Below are 19,452 nucleotides of genomic sequence, written 5' to 3'. Positions count from 1 at the left end.
GCCGTAAGTGGATGACGATCAGAGGACTTCACCTAAATAATAGGAGGATCAACAACTCAGGTAATAAGTAACTGAACAATTATTGCTTATGGTAAGTAATGGTCCTGCGCTCTTGGAAAACACATCGGGAATGATTGTCATGGGTTATTAACCAGGAACGGATGGAGCTGGGTCAGTTGGGTTAGCAGGATGAGCTGCTGCCGATCTTCTGCATCACACTGTGGTCCAAACGAGACAGAGGGCTCTGGGATGGGGCATCTATTTGGATCCCCTCCCTTCTAAGCATGTTGTACCCTCCAGATAGTGACCTGATAGTGTAGATTTTATTATTTAGCTGACAGGATAGGTAGAAGAGATATTCTCATCGGTACCGAACAGCAACAATGTGATGGGCTCCTATGACTTATCAGAGTGACCAAGGCAAGGTGAGCAAATAATTGAACTGCATTGGTCATGCCTGGAATAGAGGCTGAAATCCACGCGCCGGTCTCTGGCCTCAGGGTAATGCAACTTGAGTATGATGTAATGTAAAATATGTGGGCTTCGGGTTTTACCCAGGGCTCAGTGTATGCAATCAATATGAAACAGTGTATGGTCAGCCTGTGGTAGAAGTGCTTGGAAAATATTATGTGCTGTTTGCTGTTTTTGTAGTGGTTTCAGGCACTGGGTTGGAGCCTCAGGTGTAATAGTCACAAGTTTGAAGAGTAGTCGAGGACGAGCCAGGTGTCAGCAACGGTAGGTCACGGTTTGCAGTACAGATAGATGAGGCGGGCAACGTAGTCAGGTGGGAAGCCAGGGGTCAGCAACGGGTGGTCTTGGTTTGCAGTACAGATGGATGAGGCGGCTAACGTAGTCAGGTGGGAAGCCAGCGGTCAGCAATGGGAGGTCTCGGTTTGCAGTACAGATTGATGACACAAGTATCGTAGTCAGATGGAAAGCCAGAAGACGGTATCAGGAGGTCTTGTCGCAACAGCAGAGGAGCAGGCAGAAGTAGAGCTTGGTCAATTAATGCTGGGGAGCAGAATAATCATGCACTGAGGGAGTGGCAGGGCCAGGCTTTTATAGGAGGTGCAATCATGGAACAGGGAGAGGCCAATAGGGCACTAGGAGCAGGAGATAGGCAAGGTTATGCAGGGAAGCCTGTCCAGCAAGCTAGATAGCTTACTCGGGAGAGCCACTGACTGGAGTATAGGAGGCCTCTGGACATCCCAAGTGCTGGTTTCTCCGAATATCTTTTGTGGAACTCTCTTGTGAGTTTTGGGGCATGCACATTTTGGTCTGGTTCCCAGGAGTTTTCCTCTGGCCTGTATCCCTGCCACTATACGAGGTATTGTAATCTTCCTCGATGTCGTCTGCAGTCAAGGATCTACTCCACCATAAATTCATCTTAGCCTTGAACCTTAACAGGAGGGGGAGGCGGTTGATGTCTTCCGATGAAGGTGTTTTCCTGAAATTGTTTTAATAAGGACACATGGAAAATGGGGTGAATCCTGGGGAGAACCTCCGACTGGAGTACAGGAGGTCGTGAGTTCAAGCCCAGACAGTTTCCTTCAAAGCTGTGAAAGTTTCAGGAAGGCCACATATGCAGAGATGAGCTCTACCGGACTGGTTATCAGCCTACTGCAATTGGAGTTCAAGTTGTTCTATTCATTTATCAGTGCCCTTAAGGCGTGCATTACTTTTTTCTAGGGCATCAATTACCTTGTCTAGCATATCTTCCACGTCGCAAAATCTGGTGTCCAAATCACTAATTTATTGTTCAATTTCTGCGACTGCTTTCGATAGGTCCGTATGGAATAATGATTTACTACTCTCAAGCAGGGTTGTCTGGTCAAAATTCACTGGAAGTGCTGAAGAAGGAAAGTCTGAATCATGTTGAGAAAGGGTCGGAGAGGAAAAGCTGCCAAGACAGAGAGGCTGAGTGGGGGTCTTGAAGAGAGCCAGCAAGGTATGGCTGGATGGGTTATAGGGCTCGCCACTCAATTTATGGAAACGACTGGGCATAGCTATAATGGAGCATTCTTAGTTAGACTAGATCAAAGTTCAAAACACTGCTAAGATAAAGCCATGGTAGTTCGCGGACAAGTGAGACAAATTAAATGCACATTATTGGAGTTCAGGGGCACCTATGTGCCAGGTCTTGGGTAAGCCCAATTTGGGTATGTTTACATTGTAGACTACAAATGCAGTCCAGAAAAATTAGAGCTAAGCTCTTCAAATTTTTTGCTTGATCAAGAACACAGTTACAGGAATTCAGGGACTTTAAAGGATTGAATTCTGTACTGTAGGAACTGCAATACTAAAGTTGGCCATGAGATGTCAACAGAATACAGGCAATGTTATCAATAGAACAGTTCAGAGCAGGGGTGCACAACTTTTTCTGGTTTGAGGGCCACATTACTATACTGAAACACTTCCAAGGGCCGCAAGCATATTCCCATCTGAAACATTTATGGTATATAATAAGTATAAGCAATAATAAATCGAAGTTCCTCTTCCAGGACTCCCACCTATTGGAAGAATGAGGGTAACTCATATATAAAGGGACCCAGACATGACTACACAGTGCTCCATTAGTACTTGTCCTAATACATCGCGGACCCAGACATGGCTACTCAGTGCACCCTTAGTACTTGTCCTAATATATAAGGACACAGACATGACTACACAGTGCACCCTTAGTACTTGTCCTAATATATAAGGACACAGACATGACTACACAGTGCACCCTTAGTACTTGTCCTAATATATAGGGACACAGACATGGCTACTCAGTGCACCCTTAGTACTTGTCCTAATATATAGGGACACAGACATGACTACACAGGACACCCTTAGTACTTGTCCTAATATATAGGGACCCATAGATGACTATACAGTGTACCTGTAGTACTTGTCCTAATATATAGACCAGACATGACTACACAGGACACTCTTAGTACTTGTCCTAATATATAGACCAGACATGACTACACAGGGCACCCTTAGTACTTGTCCTAATATATAGGGCACCCAGACATCACCACACAGTGCACCCTTAGTACTTGTCCTAACATATAGGAGACCCAGACATGACTACACAGGGCACCCTTAGCACTTGTCCTAATATATCGGGGACCCAGACATGGCTACATAGTGCACCCTTAGTACTTGTCCTAATATATAGGGGAACCAGACATGACTACACTGGGCACCCTTAGTACTTGTCCTAATATATTGGGGACCCAGACATGACTACACAGGACACCCTTAGTACTTGTCCTCATATATCGGTGACCCAGACATGGCTACATAGTGGACCCTTAGTACTTGTCCTTATATATAGGGGACCCAGACACAGGTACACAGTGCACCCTTAGTACTTGTCCTAATATATAGGAGACCAGACACGGCTACACAGGGCACCCTTAGTACTTGCCCTAATATATAGGGGACCCAGACATGACTACACAGTGCACCCTTAGTACTTGTCCTAATATATAGGGGACACAGACATGACTACACAGTGCACCCTTAGTACTTGTCCTAATATATCGGTGACCCAGACATGGCTACATAGTGCACCCTTAGTACTTGTCCTTATATATAGGGGACCCAGACACAGGTACACAGTGCACCCTTAGTACTTGTCCTAATATATAGGGGACCCTGACTTGGCTACACAGGGCACCCTTAGTACTTGTCCTAATATATAGGGACCCATACATGACTACACAGTGCGCCCTTAGTACTTGTCCTTATATATAGGGGACACAGACATGACTACACAGGGCACCCTTAGTACTTGTCCTAATATATAGGAGACCCAGACATGACTACACAGGGCACCCTTAGTACTTGTCCTAACATATAGGAGACCCAGACATGGCTACACAGGGCACCCTTAGTACTTGTCCTAATATTTTGGGGGACCCGCATATGTGCCACTCCTCTTCAACCTCACATGGAAACTACATGTGAGCAGCCACGTATAAATATTTCTGTATTCAGATGATTGGGGTCACACAGAATGGCATTGTGGATCGCATATGGCCCCTGGGCTAAATGTTGTGTACCCTTGTGAAGTTCAGAGTAACAAACTGAGGATTAATCCTTGTTATTACGCTCCCACAAAAATTGGAGCTAGGTGTATAAAAACTAAAAGTTTAAGGTAGAGTAGACCTCCAGTTTAAAGGCCCTGAAAAATTAGAACTTAGCCCTTATTGCTATGTCCGAGGTCTGCACAACAAACTGAGTTATGAGTAGAACCAAAATGCTTCATTTGCAGCTCACTTAAAGGAGATGTCTCGAGGAAGCAGTTAATTTTTTTTTTTGCCCAGTCCCCCCCATTAAACATACATTACTAATTACCCCTGTAAATGACATTTCTAGCTGGTTCGTACTTACCGTTCCAGCGTTTCAGCAACTTATAAAAGTTTCCTCAAGATGGCCGCCGGCTCTTTCCCAGTCGCTCGCTGCAGCCCGACGTGCGCGCTCCCGAGACGCCGCGAGCTGTGTCTCCATGGCAACCGGACGCCCCGCAGCCGCCGACCAGACGCCCCGCAGCCGCCGACCAGACGCCCACCGCCAGGCAGCAGGTAACCGGCGCTAGCCCCCGGCTCCCCAGCGCTAGACCCTCAGCCCAGGTGAAGGCCCCGGAGCCCAGCGCTAGGTTCCGGAGCCCAGCGCTACTTCCCCCGGCCTAGCGGCAGCCCCCCCCCCGGCCTAGCGACAGCCCCCCCATCGCAGCGACAGCCCCCCCGGCCTAGCGCTAGTTCCCCCATCACAGCGGCAGCCCCCCCCGGCGCAGCGACAGCCCCCCCGGCGCAGCCCGGCGCAGCCCGGCGCAGCGGCAGCCCCCCCCCGACCCATCACTTACCTGGGAGGCTTCTCGGGGCTGCTGGGCTGGGCTGGGCTTCTCCGCTGGGCAGCTCCAGTTTCTGCACCTTCCTCTAACAGAGGAAGGTACAGAATGGCCGCTTCAGCGCGCTCCCGAGCAGTGACAGCTCGTCTGCGCATGCGCAGAAGAGCTGTAGCGGGGAGCACACTGAAGCGGCTCGTGCTGAATGGAGAAGACCGGACTGCGCAAGCGCGTCTAAAAAAGCAAGCTGCCAGCGAATTTAGACGGAACCATGGAGACGAGGACGCTAGCAATGGAGCAGGTAAGTGGAATAACTTCTGTATGGCTCATATTTAATGCACAATGTACATTACAAAGTGCATTAATATGGCCATACGGAAGTGTATAACCCCACTTGGTTTCGCGAGACCACCCCTTTAAGTCCCTTACGTTGAAGGGACTGCTCCAAGATCAATGATAACAGCAGCTGGCTTGTTCTCACTACGGATACACAGGGCTAGCTCACTGCGGCAGTGTCTTCACACTGCTGCAGCTACTGAGCCTCTCATACAGCACCTCTGGTGTGGATGATGTCTGCTGTCACTACAGGACCAGCATGCTGTATCTCAAGTGTGATGCCGCCTGCTCTCCAATGGGTCAGATTTAATGTGAGACCCTTCAAAGTGTTCCAGAGCGAGAGAGAAGCTTGAAAATATGGGGGAGATGGGCTTCACTATTGGGTAAATGTAGGTGGGTATCAGGTATTTTGATAGATGGTGGAGGAGTTCTGTATCCCAGCGTCTTCACTCTTCCACCTAGCAGTTATTTAGTGGTATTTAGTTATTTAGTAACTATTTTGAGGTGTTATCCAGCTATACTGTGGTGGGGATATCAGTTACTTTGTTGCGGTGCTATTTAGTAGTTATTTAGTATGGTATGGTAGATTATTCGGGTTTTGTATGGGGGTGTTCTTCAGTTACGGTATGGTGGTATTTAGTTCTTGAATAGTATTACATTGACACCAATAATATTTTTACGGCAGCGCAATGATCAATGGTAAACAATAATTGATGATTTCCTCCTTCATTAAAGGGAAACTGTCATGTCCCCGCAGCGCTATCACCCAGAGAAGCTGCCGGCAAGGGGAGGGAGCTTAGCAGAGCTAGTGCGCTAAACTCTCTCCCCTCCCTCCCCAGCCTATGGGAGCTGCCAGCAAGGGGAAGGGGAGGGACTTTAGCAACGCGAGCCGCTGCTAAACTCCCTTCCTCTTCCCTTTTCTAATGGTTCTCATAGGCTCCCATAGGAGTCTATGGGCACAGCCAACGTACGCACCAGAAAATCGCCCATCTGAACAAATGCATTGGAATCCAATCCTTCAGATGGTCGCGGGTTTTTCAGCTGGCGTTTTATCTCAGCAAAATGGCCGTGATAAAACGCTTGTGTGAAACTAGCCTCAACCTCTCCCTGCAGTTACTATGTGTGGCATGCTAGGTTACCGGCTGCAGTCCCCAGAATGGTCACCAGTAGTAGCAGAGTATGAGTTAAGGCAGGCTTGTGCTTTTGGCGTGCCATGTGCGTGTCTCTCGTGAACGTAATGCCAATGCATACTTGCTGCATGCGCCAATCTCCATACACTGCATGCCGCTATATTTTTGTGTACATATTTCACACAACTTGTGTGAGCAGAACAATGAAAGTGGATGGGAGACTGCTACTGCGTATTACGTGCGCAAAAACTGCGCTGGTCATATGCAATGAGCATACGGCCGTGTTAGCCAGGCCCTAGGGTTAGAGAACTAAGATCCAGGGCAATGAACACAATGACTAGTAGGGTTCAGTCACACAGCATTTATGAGCTGCTTACCTTTTATGGCCAGCACCCCCTGACAGAAATCCTTGAAGTTGATCCGTCCCAAGTCATGGGGGTCCAAATATTTAATAAGTTTCCCCACCTGAGGACAAAAAAAAACAACATGTAACATTATAAGGAAGAATACAGACTACTAGCATAATAATGTAATGTAACTACAGTAACATTATAAGGAGATTACAGGTCACATCATACAGAACCCCCCGACACTGTAAGATAAGATTATAGGTCACATTATACAGGAAACCCCCTACTGTAACATTATAAGGAAGAATACAGACTGTAGCATTTCTGCTACAATAGTGCAACAGTCATGACATCTTAGCATATAATTATGATTGAACTGAGTTTATGTTTCTTTCACTATTATCTCTATTGTAGTCCTGGTAACTGTAAAAGTTTATAACTGGGATTCAACAGTCTCTCAGTAGTCTCTGGATCAATGGTAGCTTACACCAGGTGCCCTTGTCCTTATCACAGATAAGATACTTTCCAGTTAGTCTCTGCCCTGATCTTGGTCACTGATGAGGCCTTCAGCATCAGGCCAACTCCATGTCTTTGCACTGCTCTGAGCTCCAGCAGCCTTCTCCAGCATATTTCCCAACCTTCCCGGACCCAGTGATGGGATAGTCCTGTTATTCAACCGCTGTCCCACCATAATGAGCCGGAGCTGAGGCAGGGATTTATTTTAGGTGGAGTGGAAAGGTTTAAAAGCCTTTTACTTGACTGATAATTGGGAACAAATGTTCATTCGCAGCATCTTTGCCCCATGTGAAGGTGCTGGTGATCAGCCAACAGATGAGCAAACTCTCGTTTATTGGGTGATCACATCTCTTATGGGGCACCAAAAATCATCTGATTCTCTGCGGGTTCCTGTGTGGTATAAAAGACTGACAAGGGCAGAGATTATCTGAGACAGAGACCAAAGAAATCCCCATCTCACATGTACCCACATGGCACATCCAGCCTCCATCCTGGCTTCTGCCCCCATGCAGTTTTCTGCGAGGAGGATGGAACCCAGGAAGGACCAGCACTAGTGGGATTGCTGGTGTGGTGACAGCTGCAGCATTTTATCGCATCGCATAGCACGAACTCGCAATTTTCTTTTAACATTAGAGTGCCTTCACACTGGCGATCGCGATATTGCTGCATTTGTTTAAACATGAATGTCAATAAGACTTTCTAATGTTAAAAACGCATCTCACAAAAATTTGTGCTTTGCAATTTTTTCGTGATGCGTTTTTAACATTAGAAAGTCTTCTTGACATTTGCGTAAAAAAAAAACCCAGCGATATCGCGATTGCAAGTGTGAAGGCACCATTTGAAAGTCCTATTAACTTTCTCGCTACAAAATCATGTGACTTTATCGCTCGAGAAAATCCCATGTAGTGGCGATATGATGTTACATTTTTCCCAAGAAAAAAGAATCACTGACGCTACAAAATTGCGTTTACATAGCAGCGATATCGCTGTCGCTGGTGTGGAAGCGGCCCTAAACTCATCTTGAATAGTATTGCACTATTTATGTAATAGAAAAAATTCCCGCGCTCCGGATCAGACTGAAGAGTCTATTAACCCCTTGGGATCCGGAGCGCAGGGATTTTTTCTATTACACAAAACCCGATACATCCGATCTACAGCCCGGTGTGGACTGCATCTTGTGGACGTCTCTCCAATTTACTGGATCAGGATCCTAGGGTGGATTCAAAGTTGTCGTGGATATTAGGTGCCAGTGGATTTTCGATCGGAGAATTCCACTGAGCACCAGGTGAGTACAATCTAATACTCACTGTATTTATCCCATCTTTGGTAAAGAGGCACTGACTTCCTTTTTTCTATTGCACTATTTATGATTTTTTTTGCACATTATATGGTACATTGAAAAATACAACTCGTCCCACAAAAAACAATTCCTCAGACAGGTACTTCAAGAGAAGAATAAAAAAGCTCTGTTTTTTTGAAAGTGGAGAGGAGAAAAAAATTAAAAGCAAAAAATGGCCGCATCCACAAGGAGTAACTTCACGTTACAAACTTTTGACATGTTAGAGCGATATGTTATAGCAATAATATATGTATTCTATTGTATATATCTTTTCATATGTTTCTCACATCAGCCTATGCAAGCACACATTATATATATATATGTGTGTGTGTGTGTGTATATATATATAGGTATATATATATATATATATATATATATAGGTATATCTTTCTTCTTAGTAAATAGCAGCAGCTATATGGTTAACTTGTCCATATTATACACTAGAATGCATTAGGTTCTTGTATTTACCTCCCACAAGCCTCCCTCACCAGCAATTCTACATTTTGATGAGAGAAGCTCCTCATTACCCCTCCATTTGCATTCCTTAAGCCAAAGCAGTGATGTTAACAAGTTTATTCTCCATTAAGTTTCATGTCTCTCTGTTTTTGGAAATCATGTGTTTTAGTAGTAACACACACCTTGAAAACTAAAGCCTATCATGAGTTCTTCTGACTTTAGGGGTATGTATTTCTATTGCTACGTCATTTGGAGTATATATGTACTATGATGCTATTAATAAATCAGAAGTGTACTGGTTTTGATACAAGCATTGTGTCAGTCTCAGTAACTCTGCATACACTCACTTCTCAATAAGCAATTTGGCCCACACAGTGAAATGAGGGGAATCCATTTGGTTCTAATATCAGATTTATCAAAAGCTTTGATCAATGGAGGTCCAGCTGCTGAGATTCCCACTGATCATTGAAACAAGCAGGCTGCAGCGCCCACCCAAGGGTTGTACCCCTTCGACTGTTTTTGTTGCTTGCAGGCTCCTCTCGGCTGCTGAAGATAGACACACAGAAGTCTATACAGATCTTCTACACAGGCCAAAAGATACTGGACTGTGATCCAAGAGAGGCCTGGCCTCATATTTGACTTTAATAATGCAGCATAGTGCCAGATTGTTAACTATTATTAAGTCTATCCAAGAAAATTAGTTTTGTGTTTTAGAGTAAGGCCTAGTACCACGGCCGTGACGGGCTCCGCAAGCGGAACTACGCAGTGGAGTCTGTCATGGCATCCCCCCAAAGACCCCCTACTTACATCCGCATCCGCTGCCCGATGTCCCGCATGACGCTTCGGCGTGCATGCGCAGAAGAGCGCATGACGTGTTGGCAGTGTCATGTGGTGCGCCGGCAGTGTCACATGATGCACCAGCTGCGTCATATGACGTGGCCGGCGGTGGGCGGGGAAGCGTTTTCGCGCTATCTTCTGCCGTGCTACAGCAGAAGATAGCGTGATGGATGGCTTCCATTGACCGCAATGGAAGCCGTCCACGCGTATGCCCGCGGGTGATTACGGATGCTTTTACGGTGTGGAATCCGCACCGTGAGCATTGCGCTATTAGCTGTGGGGCAACGCCGCGAATTTACACCGCATGATACGCGGCGGAAATCCGCCCGGGGGAATTAGGCCTTACATGAAAATATCTGTGTTATTGTATTTATAGATCGCCAAGGATAAAGCTATCCAAATGTAACAAGTATTTCTGCTATCCTATCATTACTAGGACTCTGATCCACTTTACCAACAGTAATTCTATCCAGTCAGATGCTATAGGTGGCGCTCTGGAGGATTCCCTGTACCTCCTGCTAGGAGAATTTACTTGGTGCTATTGGTGTTCATGGGGAACATGCGCCCCGTTTATTTTTTGACCATCTGATCATCTCCTGCAATACTGACCTGCTGAACTACAAATGCAAACATAACTATATCCATAGACTGACAGCTATTTGAATATGGGACAACTTTGATAATGTGTTTAGCAGGAAACCACAATATAATTTATATATATATATATATATATATCTGCAGCATTTCAAGATAAATAAAAATTTACCCATATTAGTTATTTATAATTAAAAAAACATTCTCTGATTTCCTAAAATTGATTTTTTTTATATTAAATTCAGCTCCAGTAATACAGGTGTTGTAGACCTTTACTGCGTGCATTAGAAGGCTCTTGTTCAGGTAAATTGGTAGTGCTGAAAGGGGGTCCAAAGAAGTGTAAGCCAAAGATTAGTTGGATAGACTAGAGAGGCAATATGTGGATGATTTTATTTTGAAAACGAGCAAAATCGTCAAAAAGCACATTACCTATGATATCTCCTGTTAGAAGATCAATAAGAGATCGGCACTCCTAGCAATTTGCCATCAAATTTAGTTAAGACTCGATGTGGGTCTTAAATGTATGACTGTGAATATCCCTGCAGGGAGTATTAGTCCTCTTCCCGGTGCTCCTTAAGGTTGCACCAGATACCTTTCCTAAAAAGGGGTCTGAAAAATCCCCACCACTCAGACCTGGTGATAGCGTGCTCGATGTCATTCCTAATAGAGAACTATATTAAAACAGACCATGTAGTCCTTCGGGCTTGAGAGACAAACATTAGGAGAAAATGTATTGGATAGTTCAGAGAAGGGTCATATTAGTCCGTCTAGTACTCTTGTTCTGGCAGATTTCACTTCTTTGATGAAGAAGGAACCAGCTGTGCCTGTTTTAGCAGATGGAGTGTGTGTGTGTGTGTGTGGGGGGGGGGGGGGTCAGGGGTCTTTACTGCTTTGCCTCATCTAAAATTTCACAGTAAGGAAGCTCAACATCTTGCTCCTAATGCTCTTTCAAATGGAAAATTGTTCATTCAGTCTAGATCTCTGTGAAGATGTCCTACCAAGAATTTATTTTCTGTGTGAGATGGTAATTTATGCAAATAAGGAAGATGGGACAATACCTCTGCAGCGCCACCTATTGGATGGCAGTATTCCTTCAAATCAATGTGCGACTTTTTAATAGGAATAGGAAACCAAGCCAGAATACCATACACAGACAGCTGTTTCGGTGTGTTTGCTCTTCATTAGTGTGCAGTAGGTTTCTGGCTTGGCTGGTGAGAGGCCTGTAATGTGGGTCAAGAGGGGTGTCGTCTCTCCTTAACGAGAGCACCCAAAAAGTGTTTGGAGACACCTAAGAGGTTAGTAGGTCAGGGGATTTCATCGTCTCTGCTCAAGGGGAGCACCTAGAATCTATTTCACAGACTTAAAAACTCATACATTGATTCGAAAGAATGCTGCCATCCAATCGGTGGCGCTGCAGAGGTATTGTCCCATCTTCCTTATTTGCATTAATTACCCAGCAGAGCTTGCATGGCCATATAAGTCTCCTCACTCACTTTTCAGGTGTTTTTTCACACCCCTTCTGGGTGCTGTCACAGTACCTCAGGCTCCGGCATAGGTTGGCATGACCATGTGATGGGCCTGGGAAAGCGGGTGCAGAGTCATTAGCTTTGTAATGATGTAGAAGAAACCTCTCCTCAGCTGTGTAGTTGTTTGATACGTTGGCTGGACTGCCTATTATTCCAGCCAGCCTATTAGTTGTTTTAGTTAGGTTTTGCAACCAGCCCTGTACTCCTTGGATTCTGTTCACTGTTCTGTGCTCATTGTTCTTTGTATTTACTTTTGTTTTTTTCCTGTTTTGGTCTTGTCGTGTGATGTCTGTTCCCTTCCCTCCACCCCCCACCTCTATGTCAGGGTATCTAGTGAGGTTCTGGATGGGTGGTAGCCCTTGTCAGGGCAGTAGCCCTGCTTTAGAAAGGATCTATGTGGGACATAATAGGGTTCTTTCTGCCACATCTAGGTAGTGTAGCCAAGGCTTCTTTAACTGAGAATTTACAAACTAAGCTTCCACCTGTCTCTATAGGAACATTCAGACACTTTGCTATCATTTTGTATCCTTTTCCTTCTTTGTGCAAGGCAATGATCTCTTCTCTTAAAGCCGGTTTAACACAACCAAATTTAAATTGCGGAATCCACGATCGTCACCCAAACTGACGATTCGCGGCATTCCACACACATTCAAACAAATAGAACATTGCTGTCCATTCAGGTGAGCGGACATGCAAATCATGAGTTCCGCTTGTGGAAAAAAAAATCACAGCATGTTCTTACACTGAAGTCAATAAAAGCCGTCCGACCCATGGCGGGAAAAAAAAATCCGTACTGCGCATGTCCGACGGCCAGCTGTCCAGACCATGTGCAATACAGATAAAGCAAGGTGAGCGCGGGGCGCTGGCAGGGGACAGGGTCGAATTCCACTGCGTACTCACCCGCGCCTGGCGGCCCCGACTCTTTCATGTTGCCGGCTGCCGGCGCATGCGCAGACCGGAGCCGGCGGCCGGGTGAGTGACGTTTCTGTGCGAGGCTCTGCGAGCCCCGCACAGAAATAGGGCATGTCGCGGTTTGTTTGCCGCACGAGATTTCGCGTGGCCATCTGCATAGGAGTGCGTATTGTAATGCACTCCTATGCAGGCTTTCAGTGGCGGAAATCCCACGGGAAATACCGCCGCGGGATTTCGGCCCGTGTGCAGCTGGCCTTAGATTTGAGCCGCTTAGACAAAGCCAACCTGTGATGGCTAGATGACTAGGTCCAAGCTTCTCCACATGCCAGGTCCTACGATGTGGTCCTGCTATGGAGGGGTTAGTACTAGAAATAAGTGAGCGTACTCGGTAAGGATAGATACTCGAGCGAGTCTCGTCCTTTTTGAGTACCTGTCTGCTCGCCCGCTCTCTCCTGCTCACTCCTGCAACACACCGCTCACCCCCGCCGGCGCCCGAATCTTTGCAGGCGAGCAGGCAGGTACTCGGTAAGGACGATACTCGCTGGAGTATCTGTCTTTACCGAGTACGCTCACTCATCTCTAGTTAGTACTTATCAAAAGTGAGTAAGGGATTGGGAGTGGATAGATCCCACAAAAATACTTCAGCACAAATTGCTGAAAAAGTTCCTGCAGGCTTTGAGAGAAATGTGTCCGAACAAACGGTTTATGGCAGCTCGTTGCATAGGGGGCTGCATAACTGTAGTTGGTTAGAGAGCCCATGCGGACCCCTGTCCAAAGCCAAAATCTCCTACAATGGGCATGTTAGCATCAGAAGAGGACCTCTGAACAAGGTGGTCTGAAGGATAACAGTTTTTTTTACGTCACGCTGGGAGAGATGGCACCAGGATGCACTATAGCAAAGAGGAGAAGCTGGCAGGGGCACTGTAATCATCTGGGCAATGTTCTGCTGGGAAACCTCAGATCCTGGCATACATGTAGATTTTACTTTCGGGTTAACCCCTTTATGGCAGCATTTAGCAACAGCAGTGGCCTCTTTAAGCAGGATAATGCACTGAGCCACACTGCAATAATTGTGTAGCAACAGCTTGAGGAGCATGATGACATAGCCTCCAAAATCCCCAATCCAATAGAGTATCTGAAGGATGTGCTAAAAACACAAGTCTGATCTATGGAGGGCCCAGCTTACAGCTAACATGACATAATGGATTCACAGACACATTCACAGGACTTGTGGAGCTCATGCCTTAAAGGGGCAGAGATAGCTTGGTGGCATGAGAAAGACCTACAGCTAGACAGGTAGCTTCCATGTCATAGCTGATCCGTGTAGATGGATATAAGGATAAGGGCGGTAACCTAAATTTCTTAATATGCCCCCCCAATCACTTGTATTACATCCCATAGGTTGCCTTATTAATATACTCCCAGCCTTTGACCAGCCGACCCTGCCGTGTAGTTCTACTACAGGTGGATGTAACATGGATCTGTTACCCATTTCTGAGACATTCCCCACTAGTCAGTGACAAGGATAGCGGATGGGGATATACAGAACTTGTGACGGTGTGTGATAGAGGATGTAAGGGGTTAAGAAACGATAACACATTCATCTCGTCAATCATTCTCTCACCTCATCTCCTTGAGCAAATTGCTGCCCCAGATCCATAAAATCCTCAACTCTGATGAAGCCATCAGCATCCTCATCACAGACATCAAAGACCTCACGCAGCTTGTGGAGCAAGTGCTGGACGTGGCCTTGCGTCTCCAGCCCGACGCTGTCCATGAGGAAGACTACAGCGAGCAGAGGCTGCCAGTGGCTTTGGCCATTTTCATCCCCTCAATAACACAATGCCAGTGGAGGAGAGGAGAGAAGGAGAGAGAACAGGTGGGAGGGGAGCGCCAAGAGAGAAGGATGGAGAAGGCCCACAGCGAAAGAAAACGGAGGGAGGGGGAGCACAGAGAGAGAGAGAAAAGGAGGGAGGGAGTGCAAAGACAGAAAAGGAGGGAGTGGGAGCGCACACAGAGAAAAAGAGAGAGAAACGGAGGGAGGGAGTGCAAAAAGAGAAAAGGAGGGAGGAAGTGCAAAGACAGAAAAGTAGGGAGGGGGAGTATCGAGAAAGAGACAGGCAGGAAGGAGGGAGAGGGAGCACAGAGAAAAGGAGAGAGAACACAGAGCAAAGAGAAAAAAGGAGGGAGTGCACAGAGAAAGAGAAAAGGAGGGAGCACAGAGAAAAAGAAGGGGAGGGGGAACACAGAAAGAGAAAAGGAAGGAGAGCAAAGAGAAAACGTTGGTAGGGGAAGCACAGAGAAAAAGAGAAAAGGAGGGAGAGCACAGAAAAAAAAAGGAGAAAAGGAGGGAGGGGAGCACAAGAGGGGGGGCACAGAGTGAGAAAAGGAACACAAAAAGAGAGAAAAGGAGGAAAGGGGAAGCACAGAGAAAGAGAAAAGGAGGGGGGAGCAAAGAGAGAAAGGGAGGGATAGTACAGGAAAAGAGAAATGGAGGGAGGGAAAGTAGAGAGAACGAAGGAGGGATATCACAGAGAAAGAGAAGAGCAGGGAGGTGGGTAGAGAGAGAAAAGAAGGGAGGAGCAAAAAGAAGAAAAGGAGGACAGAAAAAGAAGAACAGAAATGCCCCTTGGTTTCTGGGTCCATCCTGGTCTTTGGTTTGGTGAGGAACTCCTGCTGCTTCTTGGGAGAAGCGCGAACTTGGCAGGGGTGGATGGCCCGTAGATTGGCACCCTGGATGGGTATGAGTTTATACACTTTGATGCTGTGTGTTAGGGCATTAGACCTGTGTGGTAAAACAGGACTACAAAGCCTATGGTATTTAGTGGCCAAACAGCCAAGTTGTTTGTAATATGTGACAAATAACAGTGTGAAGACTGGGTTATTGATTTACTAAAATAAAAGGACGGATTTACCAAGTTTTACTAAAACTTCTGGCCTGGATGTGGTTTTCTGGTGTGCAACCATCCATCTGGTGGAGGAACGATGACGATCCGCTTAGCTCAATACCCCCCAACTATCACTAATTTTATTATATATCTCCATATCCATCTATCCTTACATTTTCTCCTGGGGCAAACACAGAAATGTCACAGGAATTTACTGGGTGGTGTGCAGACATACAAGAACCAGACTAGTTTAGAAAAAGGGAAGAGTATGCCGCTTTTGAATGGAATTAATCATTGTGTAAAGCGTATACTATGTTCCAGCTTCAAGGCGTTTGAGGGTCACCTAGCAGTTGTCGGATTGACATGAAGTTTTGCACAGACCGTTTTTTTGTTGATTGGAACAGGATTAGGGGGTGAGAGCAGGAAAAATTTAACTTTCGGAAAATTACCTATAGCTAAGGGCCACCCTAATACACATTGATATAGAACTTTATATCAAGTGATTATTAAGAAATTATAGTCCCAGTGTTTCTGGTGGCACATTACACACACAGTAGCTGGATTACCACACAAGACAAACACAGCTTGGCTCCTCCCACAGCAGTGACATCACCACAGGTCCTTCAGCCCACCGGATCTCTGTGATGGCGGTAGGTCAGTGTGTTCTGTCAGGACTGCTCAGTTGTGTATAATATAATAGCGGTTTAGTTGTATTCTCATTTTGTTATTTTTGTTTTCCCCTTTTCAAGAGCCCTAACTGTGTTATTCTTCTGTCAGTCTCTGTGTTTTATACATGTTGTAGGACCTTCAATGAGGTCACCAGGAGTGGAGCGATGACATCACCAGGGATGGAGCATAAGAATCACATACACACATACATACTCAGAGACAAGTGGTTGTTAGTAGTTTGATAGCATTTGCATTGGATGGAGGAATACAGCGTACATGAGAGGGGAAGAGGGGAGAAGAGAGAAAGGGGGTACACAAAATAGGAGAGAAGAGAGTAGAGAAGAGGAGGGGGAGAGGGGGAGAGAGTAGAGAAGGGTAGGGGGAGAGGGAGGGAGAAGGGGAGGGGGAGAGGGAGGGAGAAGGGGAGGGGGGAGAGGGAGGGAGAAGGGGAGGGGGAGAGAGTAGAGAAGGGGAGGGGGAGAGGGAGGGAGAAGGGGAGGGGGAGAGGGAGGGAGAAGGGGAGGGGGAGAGGGAGGGAGAAGGGGAGGGGGAGAGGGAGGGAGAAGGGGAGGGGGGAGAGAGAAGGAGAAGGGGAGGGGGAGAGGGAGGGAGAAGGGAAGGGGGAGAGGGAGGGAGAAGGGAAGGGGGAGAGGGAGGGAGAAGGGAAGGGGGAGAGGGAGGGAGAAGGGAAGGGGGAGAGGGAGGGAGAAGGGAAGGGGGAGAGGGAGGGAGAAGGGAAGGGGGAGAGGGAGGGAGAAGGGAAGGGGGAGAGGGAGGGAGAAGGGAAGGGGGAGAGGGAGGGAGAAGGGTAGGGGGAGAGGGAGGGAGAAGGGTAGGGGGAGAGGGAGGGAGAAGGGTAGGGGGAGAGGGAGGGAGAAGGGTAGGGGGAGAGGGAGGGAGAAGGGTAGGGGGAGAGGGAGGGAGAAGGGTAGGGGGAGAGGGAGGGAGAAGAGAAGGGGGAGAGGGAGGGAGAAGAGAAGGGGAGAGGGAGGGAGAAGAGTAGGGGGAGAGGGAGGGAGAAGAGTAGGGGGAGAGGAAGCGAGAAGAGTAGGGGGAGAGGGAGGGAGAAGAGAAGAGTAGGGGGAGAGGGTGGGAGAAGAGAAGGGTAGGGGGAGAGGGAGGGAGAAGAGTAGGGTAGGGGGAGAGGGAAGGAGAAGAGAAGGGTAGGGGGAGAGGGAGGGAGAAGAGTAGGGTAGGGAGAGGGAGGGAGAAGAGAAGAGTAGGGGAGAGGGAGGGAGAAGAGAAGAGTAGGGGGAGAGGGAGGGAGAAGAGAAGAGTAGGGGGAGAGGGAGGGAGAAGAGAAGAGTAGGGGGAGAGGGAGGGAGAAGAGAAGAGTAGGGGGAGAGGGAGGGAGAAGAGAAGAGTAGGGGGAGAGGGAGGGAGAAGAGAAGAGTAGGGGGAGAGGGAAGGAGAAGAGAAGAGTAGGGGGAGAGGGAAGGAGAAGAGAAGGGTAGGGGGAGAGGGAGGGAGAAGAGTAGGGTAGGGGGAGAGGGAGGGAGAAGAGAAGAGTAGGGGGAGAGGGAGGGAGAAGAGAAGAGTAGGGGGAGAGGGAGGGAGAAGAGAAGAGTAGGGGGAGAGGGAGGGAGAAGAGAAGAGTAGGGGGAGAGGGAGGGAGAAGAGAAGAGTAGGGGAGAGGGAGGGAGAAGAGAAGAGTAGGGGGAGAGGGAGGGAGAAGAGAAGAGTAGGGGGAGAGGGAGGGAGAAGAGTAGGGGGAGAGGGAGGGAGAAGAGAAGGGGGAGAGGGAGGAGAAGAGAAGGGGGAGAGGGAGGGAGAAGAGAAGGGGGAGAGGGAGGGAGAAGAGAAGGGGGAGAGGGAGGGAGAAGAGAAGGGGGAGAGGGAGGGAGAAGAGAAGGGGGAGAGGGAGGGAGAAGAGAAGGGGGAGAGGGAGGGAGAAGAGAAGGGGGAGAGGGAGGGAGAAGAGTAGGGGAGAGGGAGGGAGAAGAGTAGGGGGAGAGGGAGGGAGAAGAGTAGGGGGAGAGGGAGGGAGAAGAGTAGGGGGAGAGGAAGCGAGAAGAGAAGAGTAGGGGGAGAGGAAGCGAGAAGAGAAGAGTAGGGGGAGAGGAAGCGAGAAGAGAAGAGTAGGGGGAGAGGGAGGGAGAAGAGAAGAGTAGGGGGAGAGGGAGGGAGAAGAGAAGAGTAGGGGGAGAGGGTGGGAGAAGAGAAGGGTAGGGGGAGAGGGAGGGAGAAGAGTAGGGTAGGGGGAGAGGGAAGGAGAAGAGAAGCGTAGGGGGAGAGGGAGGGAGAAGAGAAGAGTAGGGGGAGAGGGAGGGAGAAGAGAAGAGTAGGGGGAGAGGAAGGGAGAAGAGAAGAGTAGGGGGAGAGGAAGGGAGAAGAGAAGAGTAGGGGGAGAGGAAGGGAGAAGAGTAGGGGGAGAGGAAGGGAGAAGAGTAGGGGGAGAGGAAGGGAGAAGGGGAAACAAGGTGGGTGGAAGAGAGAGAGAAGAGGTGGATAAGGAAAGGGGGAAAAAGAGCAAAGGAGGAGAATGAGGTGGGGTAGGGGAGTAGCAATAAATAATTTGCTAAAGATCTGACATGTATGAAGGATGTGTACAGACTCACAATCAGGTTAGGTTTCACCATATTCATCCTATGTTCTGCTAGGAGGGAAGAGTCTACCACGTATGGAGGAATCACACGTTTGGTTGTGGCTTGTCACCCTCTGCTACATGTAACTTAAAGGCAGAACTGTGAATATAACTATGGATGTAACTGCAGTATAAGACATGATGTTAATGCAGAACAGTGACACACTTGCTACACTAACTGCCCTTTATGGAGGACACTGCCCCCTGCTGGTCACACACAGGAACTGCAGTCTATAGAGACTAACCCCTGACAATTAGGTTGGATTTCACCATGTCTACCTTATGTTATCCTGGGAGTATGGACATAGAGGGCCTGGGGAAGGCAATGAGACAGGCATTTGGCAGAGGCTGGTCTCCCTCTGTTTTATGTGACAAAGGGAGTGGAACTATAAATGCAGCTCTGGATGGGACTGGAGTATTAAAGGACACACATCCCAGGCTCCGCCCACAGTTGGGTGATTGGAGCCTCTTACCT

General features: G+C 47.7%; 1 protein-coding gene across 1 annotated transcript in view; it reads right to left on the bottom strand.

Moving 5' to 3' along the window:
- Nucleotides 1-14,795, bottom strand: part of RAB11FIP4 (RAB11 family interacting protein 4) — an 80,459-nt gene extending 65,664 nt beyond the window's left edge. Inside the window, exons 1-2 of the mRNA XM_066587948.1 lie at nucleotides 14,461-14,795; nucleotides 6,684-6,771 (exon numbers count right to left, since the gene is read on the bottom strand). Coding sequence (XP_066444045.1) covers nucleotides 6,684-6,771; nucleotides 14,461-14,613 — 241 coding nt within the window. The 5' untranslated portion in view covers nucleotides 14,614-14,795. The remainder of the gene's footprint in view (nucleotides 1-6,683; nucleotides 6,772-14,460) is intronic.
- Nucleotides 14,796-19,452: the final 4,657 nt, after the last annotated feature.

Source organism: Eleutherodactylus coqui, chromosome 13, assembly GCF_035609145.1.
Source record: "Eleutherodactylus coqui strain aEleCoq1 chromosome 13, aEleCoq1.hap1, whole genome shotgun sequence".
NCBI lineage: Eukaryota > Metazoa > Chordata > Amphibia > Anura > Eleutherodactylidae > Eleutherodactylus > Eleutherodactylus coqui.
The sequence above is the reverse complement of the archived record's forward strand: the minus strand, read 5'-3'. Positions and strand labels throughout refer to the sequence as shown.